Here is a 16,184-nt window from a genome sequence, read left to right as displayed (position 1 = left end):
CATCATAAAGATTCCTCTTTCTTACCGTGCTCCATTTCTAAAATGTTTAGGTTCATTTACAATGATTTAACAAAGAGAAACTCACTAACATATACAATGTATTTCTAAGGAATCCCAGTATGATTCTCATATTCTCATCTATGACAAATTTCCATGTAACAGAAAACATAAGGAGTAGTGTCTGTTTATACTGCAATATGGCCTCTAAGCTGAAAAACATATTACCATTCTTGAAGAAATCAATCAGTGCCAATGTACAAATTAAGTCAACTTACTGCATTTAGCTTATCCACTTTCTTCTTTTCAGGAGCCTTCATAGTAGCTGCTAGAATATCATCGCCTTTGAATTCCTTATAAAGCTCCAGTAAAGTCTCTCGGGTCTCTGTATTTGTATTTTTCAAATAGTAAGATGGATCTAATTTTGCTTTTTCTTCATCTAGATAAGACAAAGTTAAATCACTCAGAGTTAAAAGAAAAATTCTATTTTGTTTTCCCTCAGTTTCTTACATATCTAGTTACACAAAAATCTTCCAGATATTATTTCTACTTCTTTTAAGTAAAAAAGTCTAGTAACTATATTTATTCCTGCAGAAAGAGTAAAAAATAGCAATGCATAACACTAACAACAGTATAAATTGAAATATAGTACAATAAATGCCAATATGAAGTATAACAAAAGAAAAAACAACTTCAATTACCTCAAAAATTTCTTTGAAACCACTAGAAATTATCTAAATTCATGCAAGTCTTGTAAAATTTTTATAAAACAATAAAGACAAGATACAGTTGGGTACAATATAAACTTCTGTCCTTTGTTTCCTCACTGAATGACCAGGCTTGTGATGCAAAAATCCCGAGATCAGATCTTTAATGTGATACCAGGAGGAGGAGGCTGGTGAACTGGACTGTAGAATTTTATTATCTTTTTTTTAAGTTAATTTTTTACTTTTACATATTTTACTTGTTCTCTGTCTTGGTATGCCTACTATCTCTGAGATAATACCCACTTATTTTTAGTGGGTAAACAGAAAGAGAGATGCTTGCTTGCAGAACTAGTAGCTTAAAAAAAAGGGGGGGGGGAGAAAAAAGAGAAGAGGAAAGAGAAGAGGAAAGAGAAGAGGAAAGAGAAGAGGAAAGAGAATAGGAAAGAGAAGAGGAAAGAGAAGAGGAAAGAGAAGAAAAAGAAAAGCATAATAACACCCAGAAAAAACCCCCACCATGCTTAGAATCAGCAACTACACCTCATTAGAAACAGTTCTTAAGGAAACCATAAGGGCAAAAGAGAATTTTTTTCCTTCAGCAATTTAATATTAGCAGTTATTACTAAGCATTTCAATATCAAAGAATCACAGAAGAATTGAGAAGCAAATTTCTTGTGCTATCTAGAAAGAAAAAAAAAATATTTTTTAGTATTAAAATAATTTGGGGACTCTTTTAGAAAAACCTATATCAATCTTTAACTTGGAAGATGCCCATTGTTATCCAGACAGGAGGATAGGCAATACATTGTTGATACACATGAAAGAGAGCCTAGCAGACATGTATGAGAAGACGTAGGTTTCCTTGTCTTAGTTCTGGTAAAAGGCTAATGGACATTTTGGCAAATTATTTTTCCTTCTCTTCTCACTTCTCTCTCATCTACCTATTCTTAAAGGATATGGAAAGCTTTCTGCATTTGCACAGCACTCAATAGAGACAGTTCATGATTTCTCAAAGAATCACATCCTTGCTTCAAAATTTGTTAACACCTTTTGATGTGAAAGGGACAGTTTCACCAAGTTATTCATGTTACCAGAAGCTGTCAAAGTTACCACTAGCCACTGAGGGTTGTCCATCCAGAAAACAGTGTCAATTCCGTAACGTTGTCTTTAGAATTTGCATATTTTGGTTGGTGTTTTCTCAGCCTACCTTTCAGGTAATTCATCCTTACCTGGATCAATTACTTTTATGTTGTTCTTAACATGAAAGAAGTTTGAGACATTGAACTTATCCAGGTTTGTTGGATCCTGAAAATAATAATGAAAACCCAAATATCAGAGAGCTAGGTAGGCACCCATTCCATACAACAGACTAGTTTGAGGTGCAGACACCACCATAGTAAATGAATAGGGAGAGACAGAACAACTTCCATACTCCTCAAACCACAGAAAGATGAAAAAAATACAAAGCAATCAACCCCAACCAACATCAGTAATGAGCCTGTTCACAGTAGGCTCCTTAAGGATCTAGAATTTAGTCCTAAACATACTATTACACCTATTTTGCCTGCTGAAGTTACCAACAGAACTAAGCTGAGTCTACCCTATCCTAGTGAGAAGAAAGAATAAGGAGCTGCCATCCCCTGCTTCTTTCCTATTTATAACAGCGTGCCTGATTTGCACATGCTGTGAACTTTTGTAATGCATTTCAAAATACAAATAAACCTCAGAGCAAGTCTTTGCAGTCAGAACTGTTTTGTTTGTTTTTTAATAGTGAAATCTGTGCTTACAGATTTATGTTGAAAAAATAATAATTAAAAAAGCAACAAAAAGTGGTGTTATGAAAACTCTATTGAGTGACCACTCAAGGAAAACACAAAAAATACACAGTCCATTAACTGTGAGTCTTTATACTATCTCTAGCCAACTTTCTGCATAACTTTGACCTTTTGTTAGAGAGTGAGACAAGGAATGCCTGCTGGTGATCTAGGTTACATTATAGTATTATTAAACAGTCCTTAATCCACTTCTTACTGTGATTTCAAGGCTTTTTCCTCAAGCTCCTCTGCAGCACAGAAAGGTCAAAACATCAGCCCAGGACACCCAGCCATTTCTGTAAACCTATCTTACAGAAAACAATTCAAAATCTAAAATACCAAAATATCTTAATAATATGCAATAGTTTCAAGTTCAGGATAAAAATAATGCAACATATTATGCCCAGAGCTATGACACCAACATGAACAGTATTATCCCAAATAAATTTAACAAAGCTTCTCAGACCACCACTGTTGGGAAGAAGTTCCGACAATTCCATCTCTGCTAAAAGTAATGATTAATACAAGCAGAACTGGTAGCTCCATCACTTATTAAATCATCTAATTATAATTTTATTCATCCCTAAAATGGTATACTTTCACCAGAGAGTGCATTTTGAGTTTTACTGCTGATAGTAAAAACAAAACACATTTATGAAGTCAAGCTGTGTGATTCTGCAGCCTAATGGTGACCTCCTGGCTTTCTGCTGTCACCCTTCCCAACCACATCATCATTTTCTATTGCTTCCTGCCCCACTACACCCTTCCGACAGATCTTCATCAAACCATGGACTGCCAAAAAAAAAAAAAAAAAAAAAAAAGGAAAGGTATTTTTGGTTTTAATGTCTTGCATTAGAAGAGAACAGATAATCTTTAAATAAAGCTACTAAGGAATGGGAAATTTGGACCAGTTTTTTAACCATTTTTGTATTCTCTGACACCGACACTCAGGTGTATTTATTATTATTATGAACAAGCTCACATACATATTTATGTATGTATGAATAGAGATAATTCCAGCCTTGCTCTCTGACAGTCAACAAAATGCATGGAGAAAGTCTGGAGAAAGGGCTCAGCATGTTTCCAGAAGACGCAGGTTGCCTCCTCCCAAACACTCTTCAGTAATCATGAGCTGCAGCTTTCCCAGACAGAAATTGTCACCTTGCACATAAATGTACCATCTCGAAAGGTGAAGGAAGTAAGACTACTTACCCTTTCCAGGAAAGGAAAAAAATAATCTGTGTATTAATATTAATAGAGACAAATGGATTTATAGCAATCCACATGTCTGAAGGGCAAGACTGACTCCTGAAACCGACTTTTCATGGATGGGAGGGAGGCCAGGAGACAGCAGTAAAGATGAACCAGAAAACACCTTCACAATATTCCTCTAAATAAAGCTTCTTGGTTTACTGATTTATTGATTGTTTAAAAATAAATAAAAGGACATCACAACTGCCAGTGCCTTATGAAACCAAGTGTTTTGTGCTAGGGGTACCACGACTCAGATTAGTTCACACTGTTTGACAGCCACAGGTCATTCAAATCTTTCCTGGCTTACCCAGCCTAATTGCAGTCATTGAGCAACTCTGGCAAAAACGTTTCCAGTCTCCTTTCCCTGCAAGGGATTTCTCAGGGTTCTCCAAATCACTGCTAACCTCCCCATAGGCAACGCACCCATTATGGTGTGATGGACAGCAGAGGCCTCTCCTCCCTCTCTTCTCGCAGACCACATCCATCCATTTGCTTTCTGAGAGACCCCAGACAACACCAAACCCCAGAACTGAGACCAAGGTCCTATGCACAAGATCCCTCATCACATTCAGGTGGGCCATTTGTTCAAATGGAAACCTCAACAAAGGTTTGATTTATGCCTACTCCAAAACCGGTTTCCCTCTGTCAGTGGGAAAAACCCCTCAAAAATGGTTCCTCAGGTTGAAATGTGAGTGTTGTCTTACACAGGACAACTAGGACAAGTGATCAACAGATTGACTCCTCCCTCTCAAATACAGCATCACGATACACTAGGAGAAGTTTGATTAGAATTAGACATATGCGCACACTAAGTGTGACAGTACTGTGGTGAATATTAACTTAAACACAAGACACCATTTGCTTCTACCGTCCCCCAGAGCAGAAACACATCTGACCAGTCCAACCTGTGCTGCAGAAGACACAAATCGTTTCCTTACTGATGGTAATGAGTCCTACAACACAAGATACACATTTTTTTAAGGTAGGTCTATGTAAATTTAAAAAGTGCACGCATTCTTTAGACATATCACTTCAGGAAGAAAACTATCTAAACATTAATAATTAGCTTGCCAAGTTCCTCTTGTTGCATCCATGACAGCTACTGGGCACAGAATCAGAGCAGTCTGATGAAGACACCGCAGGGACGGGCAGACGGACATACTTGCTTTATCAAAGCCTTGAGCTCTAATGAATTAACAGCTTCTCCCAGTCAGAGAAAGGCTGGGCTCATGGGGATGCTCCCACACCTGTTAAGATAAAGGCCTAAAGAAATAAGTTCTGTGTAAGCGCACAGAAACCAGAAAGGAAGACAAACCATGAAGATTAAATTGGCCTATTTTTGTTTGTCTTAGCATGTTTAAAAATATGTATTCAAATTACCACGGGTAGCAATCTCAGAGTCTTTCCTATTAAGGTTACAAACCATAAACTAAAGTTTAGCAAATTACCAACGCAGATACAGACTTCAAAGGGTTGCTAACTATCACAACTATTAAAAATATTTTATTTGATGTTTTCCTGAAGGCTGAGCTCGGAAAACAATTAATCTCAAGTTTTATTCCACTTTTTCTCCCCTATAATTTCCCAGTTTCACCTACTTAGGGAAACAGCTTAAATCTCATTAATCTTAAGCACCATACACCCCCCCCCCCCCAAAGAGCAGGTTAAAACCAGCACAGTTTTAGACTGTGTGATTTCTCTGAGGCATGATTCCTCTCTTACCATTTGGTCAGCCATGCTGCATCTCTAATTATCTTCATGAACGTTACCTTCAAATGACAAAATTTAGAGGTATGAAACCCATATTACCTCCCATAATAAAGCCTGAGCCTGGGCATGTTAAACTTAAGTTTCAAGCTCGGGCTCATACAATGACCACGTCCCAATGCACCACTTCTTAACCAGCTGCTCTGCACATACATTGGTGGAAGATTCGCCCTCAAAGAGCCCTCACCCACAACCGAGAGAAAATCTGCTCTGACCTTCTGTCACACAAAGAGCAAACGAGAAGTAGCTGAGGAGTGAAATATCAATTAACAGTGTGCAGCTCAGCTACCTCCAAGTCAGCTCATTAGTTATGCTTCCTGCCACAAATGCCAATGGTGTTTAACAGCTTGTCGGGAACCATGTCTTGTCCATGGCTGATTAGGTTGTACAGAAACAATAAAATTGACATAAGGAAGCACATTACAGCATGAGCCTTTTTTTTCCTTTAATGGCAGCAAATCTGTTTGCATTCTAGCCAGACATCTTTTATTTATTTATTTCTCCCAGGAACCCCCCTCCATTTCTGTGGTGGAAAGCAGATGCATCTGCTAACGTGCATCTATCAAAGAAAGCTCTCAGCAGGCTGCCATCGCTGTGCCTATTACCACTGGCACAACAGACTTTGGGGGTTTATTGCAATTCTTCCAGCTATGAGAAACAGCCCACCTCTGCCTCTGCTTTACCTGCAAGCACTGCTGCTGAGTGGAGCCACACTTCTCACTAACTCCACTCCTGACAGCACACAGCCCAGCAATAGCTTCTAAGAGTTTCCAAGAGCAGGAGTAATTTCTTCTGTATCTTCACAAATTCGAGAGCCGTGTTTTCTGGTTTGTGAACAGAGACACAGTGGAGGATGAAGAACTGACAGGGGGCTAAAGGGGAAATTGTTCTTATTTTCTCTGAACACTTCCTACCAAATGGGACGTGAAAGCAGGGTATCGCAGCATTCTTATTTTGCTCTCCTCAGGACCTTCTCACACTTGTTGCGATGGGAAGAAGTCCACGGGACTCTCAGAGCCCACCACCGTGTCCAGCAAGGCACTACCTGACCCTGTTCCTCTCTGTGCATCTTGAGCTGGGGCAGGCACTTGCTTCAGCCTGCCCACTGTTATATGAGGGTATCTAGATTACACTTAGTTATGTGTTTGCTATTAAGTTCCACATCATTACACAAAGAATAATTTGCAAAGTATAAGACTGAAACACACATGGAATTTACAGTAACACTAATAATTTCTACCAGACTGTTTTGAACAGATTTTGTCACAAAAATTAAATGCTGGACAGCAGACCTTGAGATCTAACACTAAATTTCACCCCTAAAAAATTTAGTTGGATGATTACTTCAAATTACGTTAAACAAGGTTAGCCATTTAGATTGAAAACTAGCTGAAAACCTGTAAAATATAGGACTGAAAGGATCACCTAGTCCTCAGTCAGAGTCTAATGTAATCTTATGCCAAAACTCTTCCAAAGCTATACTGAATGCTACCTTTAAAACATTTGCCAAGTGAAATGATGAACAGCAACGCACCAGAATGGGAAGCAGAAAAGGGAGGTAAGAACACTGCAAACAAGCTTCACAATACCAACTTTCCTATTACAGAAACTGTCCCCACAGATCTCTAAGTGCTTTACATCATACCTTACCCATTAAGTATAACTAATAAATCTTGAAGTACTTGAGCTGTCTGTCAGCTGGAAGCACATTCATGACATTTGCAAGGGATGCTTTGTTAGGCTGAGCTCATCACCATTCAAGGTAAAAGAATACAAGTGGATTTAGAGCTATGAGAAACAGACAAAATACAACAACAATATTCCATTTAGAAGAGATACAAAACAGCACAGTTGAGAGGAAAATAATCTGAACTAATGATAAACTGTAAGGAGAGAGAAACTTGGAAAAAAGTAACACCAGCACTGTAGAAGAGGAAAAGCTTGACTTGAGTTTGTGGCAAGGTTATGCAGCTAAGAAAAGGAAATTCCAACTTGGGGGTAAAGAGCTACAGTCTAAAAAATCCAGTCATACTAAGACTGCTGGTGCCTAGGAAGGGTTTCATGTGGAATAACATCATGTGTATTTATGTTGTTATCAGCAAGATATTAAACCAGAATCCATGACATCTTTTGTCTGAATAACTACATTCCAGTTTTGGTAATGTATCTTGCACACCAGGATATGGTATTATTCTTTACTTCCTGCCCTGAGGGGCTGGATAATATTGCCATATTTTGATGAAAACCTGCTATGCTCTACCCTGGGACTTTTGCATTTCAACAGGGGAAAAAAGCAATTTCTGTATATGTAAGTGCAGGAAGCACTGTGGATTCCTTTACAAAGAGAGGCACATCATAGATCTAAGATAGCATTATTAACAACTAAAGTTGTGATTTTGCCTTTTTTTAAAATTCCAGATCCAAAATAATTTGTCCTTTTTAACAAGTAAACTTAATAGCAATAGGACACAAATAACTATCACTAAAATCAAAGCGACGAGCTGAGATAGTGCTCACTAGAAAAGAGAACCGGGATGGATTATGACTAGTGTTTGAATAATGTTTAGCACTGAGAACAGAACAAAGAATTTAATGCAATTTTATCTCTTCTGGAAAGAGTAATTTTTTTTTGTTTTGTTCTTAATTATATACATTAGGGAGAGAAAGGTCAAGTTTGAGGTCAATTGCTGTTCTGGTAAAAGAACACCCCTAGCAGCTGTAGGATTGCCCTTTGTGTATCAATAAGGCAAAATGTGATCATACAAATAATCTGTAAACATACATTATTCAAATTTTCCATTTGTCACGTTGTATTTCACTACCAAGCACAGGTAGTCCATCTGCTTCCTAGGACATTCAGAGTCAGCCTCTGGAAACACTATTTTCTATTGATAAACACAGCTAATACAGACAGTCCTATTCAGCTGTTATTTGCAAAGCAAAGAACGTTTTTAATAGCAACTTCCTTTATAGCTACCTTTTTGCCAAACAGCAGGGTCAGTGTTACCAATTCACTCTCATTTCCAGCTCTCTCAGATACCACAGTACCCAATTTACATGAGGCAATGGGAAAACAACAAAGTGATAAATTTCAACACAGAATTGAAAGGTTTTTAAGAGAAGAGGGATTTGGGATAGAGCTCTAGAGCCACAAATTGAAACACAACAGATTGCAGTCATGAACTCTGGCTAAGAAACAAAGCCACAGGTGGTAGAGCTTGGCAGTGTGAAGCCACCATGCTGCCTACAGTCTTGTCAATAAGGCAGCTTATAGAGGAGACATTGGTCTGTCTTTTAACGATTTACATGACAAAAATACTATGAGAAAATAACAACAGATTCCTATACCGCATATACATAAGCAATTTTAATACCCAGGCTAGTCATACCACTTTAGGTCACGTTCTGGCCTCAACAAAGCAAGTTGGGCTAGGGCAGCGTTTGAACAGGAGAAATCAAGGTATACTTGCAAGTTTGCAGTGGTTGTTGTGCAGTGCATTAAATGGCTCTTACTTCTCATTCAACACCCTGAAGCCATTTTAGCCTGTTTGTTGAAAATCCTTTTTTGAAAAAGGTATTTAAAAACTAATTGGGTGAAGGGTCAAACTTCAGCTGGTTAACAGCACATTCAGATGGTCAAAATGTCTTCCAGTCCAATCCCAACATGGGGGTAGCTTTGCTACTTCTAAACTTATTTGAGAAGAGTATACCACAAGATTGTACACTACACAAATTCATTTAACACCTATCCATAATGAGTTGTTTACTTAAGAGGAACAAATCCATTCACGCATTATGAACATCATCCTAAATGGACGTGAGACAGGTACAGGCAATGTATGGCTGTGATCTCCATATAGCTGACAGCATGACTGTACCAGTGACTGGACAACTATCATAATCTACTTAGTTTCTGTTAACGGACATATTCCTCCAAGCAAGACAGAAACCCAACATGTCAACAGAATGAAGATGAAAATATTGATAAAAATCCACTTAGGGAACATCTAAAATGCTATCTGTTGCATTTTGAGATGTAGGGGCCTATAGCATCTGTTTGCTTTTATGCAAAAATCAAAACTAAGCATGTAACAGGAACACACTCTTTATACATACATTCAATTCAAAATCTACAAAGCATACCAAAATATTTTTAAATGACTGCACATTTAAATTATTTGTTCAAAATAATTTGGTTTTCCATACTGATGCACAGAAACATTTTTAGTCATTCATATTGTCTTTTTTTACCGTTCCAAATCCATTAGCAACCATGCAGTTACATTCAAATAACATTCTGTTGGAAGCTTTCAATCTGAAAAAGCTGGGGTTTTGCTTCCATTGGATTAAAAACATTTTACTTTGTTGCATTAGCTTGAACAGCCGCAAGCCCAAAGGAACAGAAGAAAAATATTTATAAACACTGTGTTCAGCACTGGGGAGTAGGGAAAAAGGAATACATTTCATTTAAATTTAGACATAAATGAAAAATATTTTCTTTTCAAATTAGACCATATTAGTCTTGGTTAGTGGCAATTAACTGTTTGCGAGATGCATACTAACTCATGATTCCAATAATAATGATCCTTGAATCTTTTTTCCCCTATTTTGAAATCATGCAAGCTTAAAAATGCCTACTTTTAAACAAAAGTTTTAGATCTTTTGATATGAAACTTCATCTGTAAATAAGTATCTTCTATACTCTGAAAGTTACAATGCTGTTTTAATTATGTTAAAATCAGTAAAAGACTGACATTGGTATCTATTCAGAAGAAAACCATTCTAAGCAAGCATTTAAAGAAGATCCCCTAGTTTGCTGCTTATTTTACTCTACATTTAGAGAAACATTCTATAAAAAATGCTTTTCTGAAGCTTTGACTCTTTTAGGCATCTTCAAAAGAGTAAGGTAGACAACCAACTTCAGTCTTAATGTAACATGTCAACTTCCTAAAAGTTTATACACTTTACATTCTAAAAAACACATTTCTTCTGATAACACAGACCACATACTGTTGGCTGTCTAGAGCTGAAGATGATTCTGGACGTATCTTTACCTTTCTTCTACCCAGTCTTTTCTCAATGCACTTCCGTTAAGTCTCACAATAAATTGGAGGTATCACAGCATTTTTTCAAGTAAGATTAATAGAAATAAACCCACAAAAACTTACGTGTAGTTTCATATCTAAAACTTACAATTATCTTAAATTCAGTCAGATACAGTGAAATAGTGAGCAACCGCAAATACTTTTGTCAAAATTCACATTTTTACCCAGTATCCTTGACCCATTCTGGGCACCTGTTTTTTTTCCCTCCTTCAATTTACAAAGTTGAACAATCTGCTTATCTACAAGACACGCAATAATCACTCTAGAGATTTGTCAAGCTCTAAGTTATATGGTATCTTTGTGGTTCCCCTTCTACCCATCTCCAAGACACACACACAATGTTTCTTTGTTCCACTGTTCTAGATTCCTGCTTTAATAGTGTACATAGCAATATTTCATCCTCTGCAAAAACGCTGCATAGTAAGACATGTAACAGAGACAAAAGTTTACCTGCAGTGTCACAATGTCTTGCCGAGTGAAGGGCTCATCTGTCAAAAGATCCTTGTAGCTCTTTGGTTTTATGTTCAGCTGCTCAACTGCCTAACAGCCAAGCAAAAGACACAGATATTAAAAATTGGATTGTAATGTGTAAATACTACAAGTAAATACGTGATATCAATACAACCTTAAAGTACAAATGATAAAGAAAACAATTTCACCCTTCATTCTCAACTGGCAGCTGCAATATTATCATTGTGTGCTTTAACAGATGAGAAGAGACGAGAAGCTTTTGTTTTTCATCCCTACAAAACTTGACAGTTTTGTGTGGTTTGTTTTTTTTAAAAAAAGGAACCTTGCAGTCTCCATTCCATAGTTATGCATATCACTTTAACCAAATTCATCATAAAAGTACTGCCCAAAAAAATAAAAAATCTCACTTGCAGTTTTCTAAGTATTTTACAGATGGTATAAGACAGGCAGCTGTAACAAGGGGTCCCTATCTCCCCCACCGTCAGCACCCATCAGGGAGATGTGTGTCCCAGGCCAGCTCGTACAACAGCAGAGTTGCCTTAGCCCCTCACACTCTGTCCACCTCAAATCCTGCACCTAGCCTGCAGCAACCCTTCTGTTCACCTGAGAAAATTAAATGATGCTCAACACAGCAGCAGTGTGTTATTTCGTAGTGAGAATCAATGTGGAATACATGCTTTGTCTTTATGAACAAATATATCATCCAGAGACACGACTATGGAGGTCTACCTGCAAAAAGACTGAATCTGTCTTATTCACCCAAATGTCCTCTATTCTTCTCAGATGAAAGTGATAATATTTTTCTAGTACTTCCACAAGTCTGTAAATTAATTCTGTGCTTATAACAAACCAATAAATGCTATTGCTTCAAGTGATACACCACACGAGAAACAGACCCTCTTGGCACAGCTTGTTTAGGAAGCCTGGTATTATAAGTTGTAGCAAACTGAGCAATAGTTTTACAATATCAACAAGCATTTAACGAAGACTACTCTTAAACTCATTCTTGCCTTTTAACCACAGCAATCAAAGCACCGTGCTTCCAGAAGGAACAGAAAATACTTTCTATTTTAACCTAATCTTGACTGCTCGCACAGCTGGAATGAAGAGAGTTCAACTACAACAGAGCAAGTTTTCAAAAAGGTGATGAATCCAGCCTTTTCCTTGATTGCACTGGTTTCAGCTTGGTCCTTCCTCAGTATCTGAAAGTCCTACTGGAATTTCCCATCAACAGATTTAAAAAAGCAGATGTTCCAGTGTTCAGACTTGTTACAACACTGGATATGGATCCATTAACTGAAGGATTTATTTGCTACTGAAAAATAAATAAACCTTCCTTTTACAGTAAGGATTATGCAAACAAGTCTCAACTAAAATTCCACCTGGGTTCATACAAATGTTCACAAAACACAAATAAAAATACAGTTCAAGTGTCCATTAGGGCATTCTCTCTGCTCTTTCCCCAACTCCAGTTAAAATATTCTTTTTTATTCATTGATATGAATAGAACGAAGCAATTTTTGGTTTGGTGATGACTGTATTAGAAAGAAGACAACCGACGATTTGTCTATTAATTCAGCTGAGGAGTATATAAAAGCTACTCATTTTGGTCTACAAGATTCAGTGGATGCATATTAACTTAGGAAGAAGTTTTAAAATTATCTTTGAAATCATATTCTAGGGTTGTACATTTTTGAAGACAATTTGTGAAGTCAGTTCATCTCCTTGTACTTTAATTTCCCTGGCTGTAGAACAAGAATAAAACATACCTACTTTTCTAAAGCATTTTGTGATCTTGAATGAAATGCATCGAGTATAAAATATTAATAATGAAACGCAGCAGAGAACCTACCTCATAGGCAAACACATTTCCAGTTGTCTTGATGGCCACAATATGGGAGTTATTGGTGAATACAGTAAACAGCACTGGACAGTGGTATTTACCTGATAGAGAGGAAAAAAGTTTAAATTTGGCATGAAATGCCTGCAACTGTTTTGAAATAGCTAATTTCTGTAATCTGTGTGAAGGATATTTACATGAATTTTTAATATAAAGTGTAACTTCAGTGTGTATTTAATGGTGCTTTAACTATGCTTTGATTCTTCAGTGCCAAATAGAAAAAGTAACACTTAAGAGAATTATAAAGCAAGCAATGAAAAGGCAGTTTTGAAATCTACTGCCTTCAATCCCCCAACATAGAACTTTGTCTAACTGGTTTGGTATCTATGAAGTACCACAATATAATTGTTATTGTTGTAATCAAAGCTCTATTGATAACATAAGCCTGTACCTTGTAATGTGTCCAGTGCTCTATTTTCAGTGTTGTTCCCAGGAATAAAAGTTTAGCTTATATCCTACAAAAAAGTTCACAGCAGCTGTCGTGCTTTTAGGAGAGGAGAGCATTTTGTATTCAAATGTGGCAAGCAGAATGCCATTAAATCTGAACACGTTATTCAATAAGGAACCCAGCTTCTGCTCTAATCAAGCTGTGAATTTTCCCAGGAGGGTCAGCATAAATATTAAGCATGTCAACAACAAGCAAACTGATGGAAGGCAATGTAAGAGGAAAAAAGAAAAATGTCTGGATGATCTCAGCAGAAAGCAATTAGAAGAAGGTTATTAATACTTGATCAGTCTGCTAGACCTGGGGGGCTTGGGTGAGATTTTTGAAATAGGTTGGGCCTATTTGGTTCTTTTTTTTTTTCCCTAATTACCATCTGAAAATCAAAACCAGCAGGGAGACCAGAACAGAGACTGCTCACAGCACCTGCAGATAGGACAGGCAAGCACCTACAGAGTATTTACTGTTAACCAACCAGCCCGAGGAGGCACCCTGACCTCCAGCACGCAGATGCAAGTAAAAGATGAGGACTGTTTCTGTTAATGCCACCAGAGCTGAAGGAAAGCCATTACCACAAGGGACTGAAATTCAAGAGGAAGTTTAGAAAGGGATTTTTGGAAGTGGCATCAGGGCATGGCCCAACTGATGGCTACAGAAACACACTGGTAAAATGTGAGGCCTCACTCTAGCTGCATAATAAAGAGCAAATCACTGTGTTTTCAGTTCTAGCAAAAGCAGAGCTGCTGAGGGCACACACTTGTTGATCTGGATAGAAGGTACTCAGCTAAGGAGGGATCATTAAATGGAAGAAACTGCAATATCTGAAGACCATTTTTACTGTATAGGTGTGAACAGAGAAGATCCTAGATACATAGCAACCATTCTACATGTTAAGAATTAAAGAAAAGTTTGCTGACAGAAATGCAGTATTTTACTCTTCTTTTGTTGCATCTTCCCTTGATCTACTAATGACACAACATGCACCTTTTTAAGGAAAAGGCTTCTGAGACTATGTGGCTGCTGTCATTCCACCCCAGCACTATGAACTGGACTTCTTTAACGAAAGCACAATATCATAGTATCTTTCAAAAACCTTGGCCACAGTGACTATTGATCATTTTTTAACACCCTGCTCTTGAGACAGATGGAAAACAAAATGCAGAAGAAATCCATCAGCTAAAGAAAAAACCTTGTAGTCTATGGACTTCAGTGAGATAGGGAGATGGACACTCCAGAATTTTATTCCCACCTAATCCTTGGCACTCTCACTTCAAAGAAATCATTATCTGCCTTGTAGAAGATGAATTAATCTCCACTCTTCTCTTTTATTCCTAGCATCCTCTCTTAGATGGCAGATTTTATATCTTTAACCCTGCAGAAATAAAACTCGACGCTGCTTTCTTGTGTGCTGCTATTCATAAAATCCCATGTGTTCATTTAAGTCTAATTTATTTTATAAACAAAAAGTTGCTCAAAATGAAGTGAGTAGCAAATAATGCTATAGGCAAGTTAGGAAAAAGATAACATATGGTAGAAATTTAGCCTTTTCTGAAATTTTTCCTTAAAATAAACAGTACCTTACTGCAATAGCAGCTATAGTAAAGATAAATTGCTGAATAATTTACAGCTCCCCAGCATAAAGGAAAACAGAAATGGAACTTTAAAGGTAAACATGTCACTCAGAAGAAGCAGTTATTCTACTCAAAAAATAAAAACCATGATAGAGAACACAAACTACATAACTTTACCATGAGTCAGACAAAACAGGATTTATTACAGCACTCACTAAGAAAATAAAAACCACAGAAAATTACTGCACTTACCTTCACTGTTTTTAGCAAAATTCAGCTTTATAAGTGATTTGGCATCTAGTTTCTAAAGAAAATGAAGCATTCAAAAAATTAATCACAACAGAATCTAACCGTGAAAATAAAAGGCAACTGTAACATCAGTGTTAGGATTTTAATAGTACATAATTTATTAATAATATATTGCAAGTTGTCTGAATCATCAGAACCCTGGGAATTTAAGTCACAGACAGCCCACAAAAACAAGGCTCTCCGAGCCTGAGAACTGGTATACATTTATTTACACGGCTGTAGTTTGACACAGTACAGTGCTAACCAGAGTGAATGAGCTTCAGAAGTTGCACAACTGTTGTAGCACAAACTGAAAGGAGAGTTTGCATGAAAAGCTGAGGCAAATATCATTGCTGCTGATCAGAAGTGACAATTCAGAAGGGACCTCTGATGAAAATCACAAAACCAGCAAACTATTTTGGCAATCAAGCTCACTACCTTTTCCGAAATAACTGTAATTTTTCTTTTACTTCAGGAAATGCATAGCAGAGCCCACATGATAATTAGCAATAACGAAGAGAAACAGAAGCACAATTTCAGCGGACAGGCACTTGTGGCCACAAAGGCAGTCCCAGGAGGGATCTTCGGCCACTTAATCCCCAAGGAGCAATTCCACGGAAGAGGGAACCAAGATGGCGGCTGAGGCTGGGGTAACGTTCTGCAACTCCAGAGAGGACACCACAAACCAAGCTCCTTCCCTGCAGTCTAAGACACAAAACCTGCAAGCACACCCAAAATAACAGCGTGTCTTCAGTAATGCGACAGGACAGGCCCACGTACACCAGTCATTTCACAGGGTCAGTATGTGATTTGGGCACATTGCTGGCATGACAGGGCATACCTCGATGGGGGTTGCCCACCGGCACAGCCC

General features: G+C 37.6%; 1 protein-coding gene across 2 annotated transcripts in view; it reads right to left on the bottom strand.

The window, feature by feature from the left end:
• PPIL2 (peptidylprolyl isomerase like 2) overlaps positions 1-16,184 on the bottom strand; it is a 74,074-nt gene that overhangs the window by 42,795 nt on the left and 15,095 nt on the right. For both annotated transcript variants that reach the window (XM_075769581.1, XM_075769583.1), the window contains exons 6-10: positions 15,278-15,329; positions 12,965-13,056; positions 11,092-11,181; positions 1,931-2,006; positions 276-436 (exon numbers count right to left, since the gene is read on the bottom strand). In XM_075769581.1, coding sequence (XP_075625696.1) covers positions 276-436; positions 1,931-2,006; positions 11,092-11,181; positions 12,965-13,056; positions 15,278-15,329 — 471 coding nt within the window. The remainder of the gene's footprint in view (positions 1-275; positions 437-1,930; positions 2,007-11,091; positions 11,182-12,964; positions 13,057-15,277; positions 15,330-16,184) is intronic.

The sequence above is a fragment of the Balearica regulorum genome, chromosome 17 (genome assembly GCF_011004875.1).
Source record: "Balearica regulorum gibbericeps isolate bBalReg1 chromosome 17, bBalReg1.pri, whole genome shotgun sequence".
Taxonomy (NCBI): Eukaryota; Metazoa; Chordata; class Aves; order Gruiformes; family Gruidae; genus Balearica; species Balearica regulorum.
The sequence above is the reverse complement of the archived record's forward strand: the minus strand, read 5'-3'. Positions and strand labels throughout refer to the sequence as shown.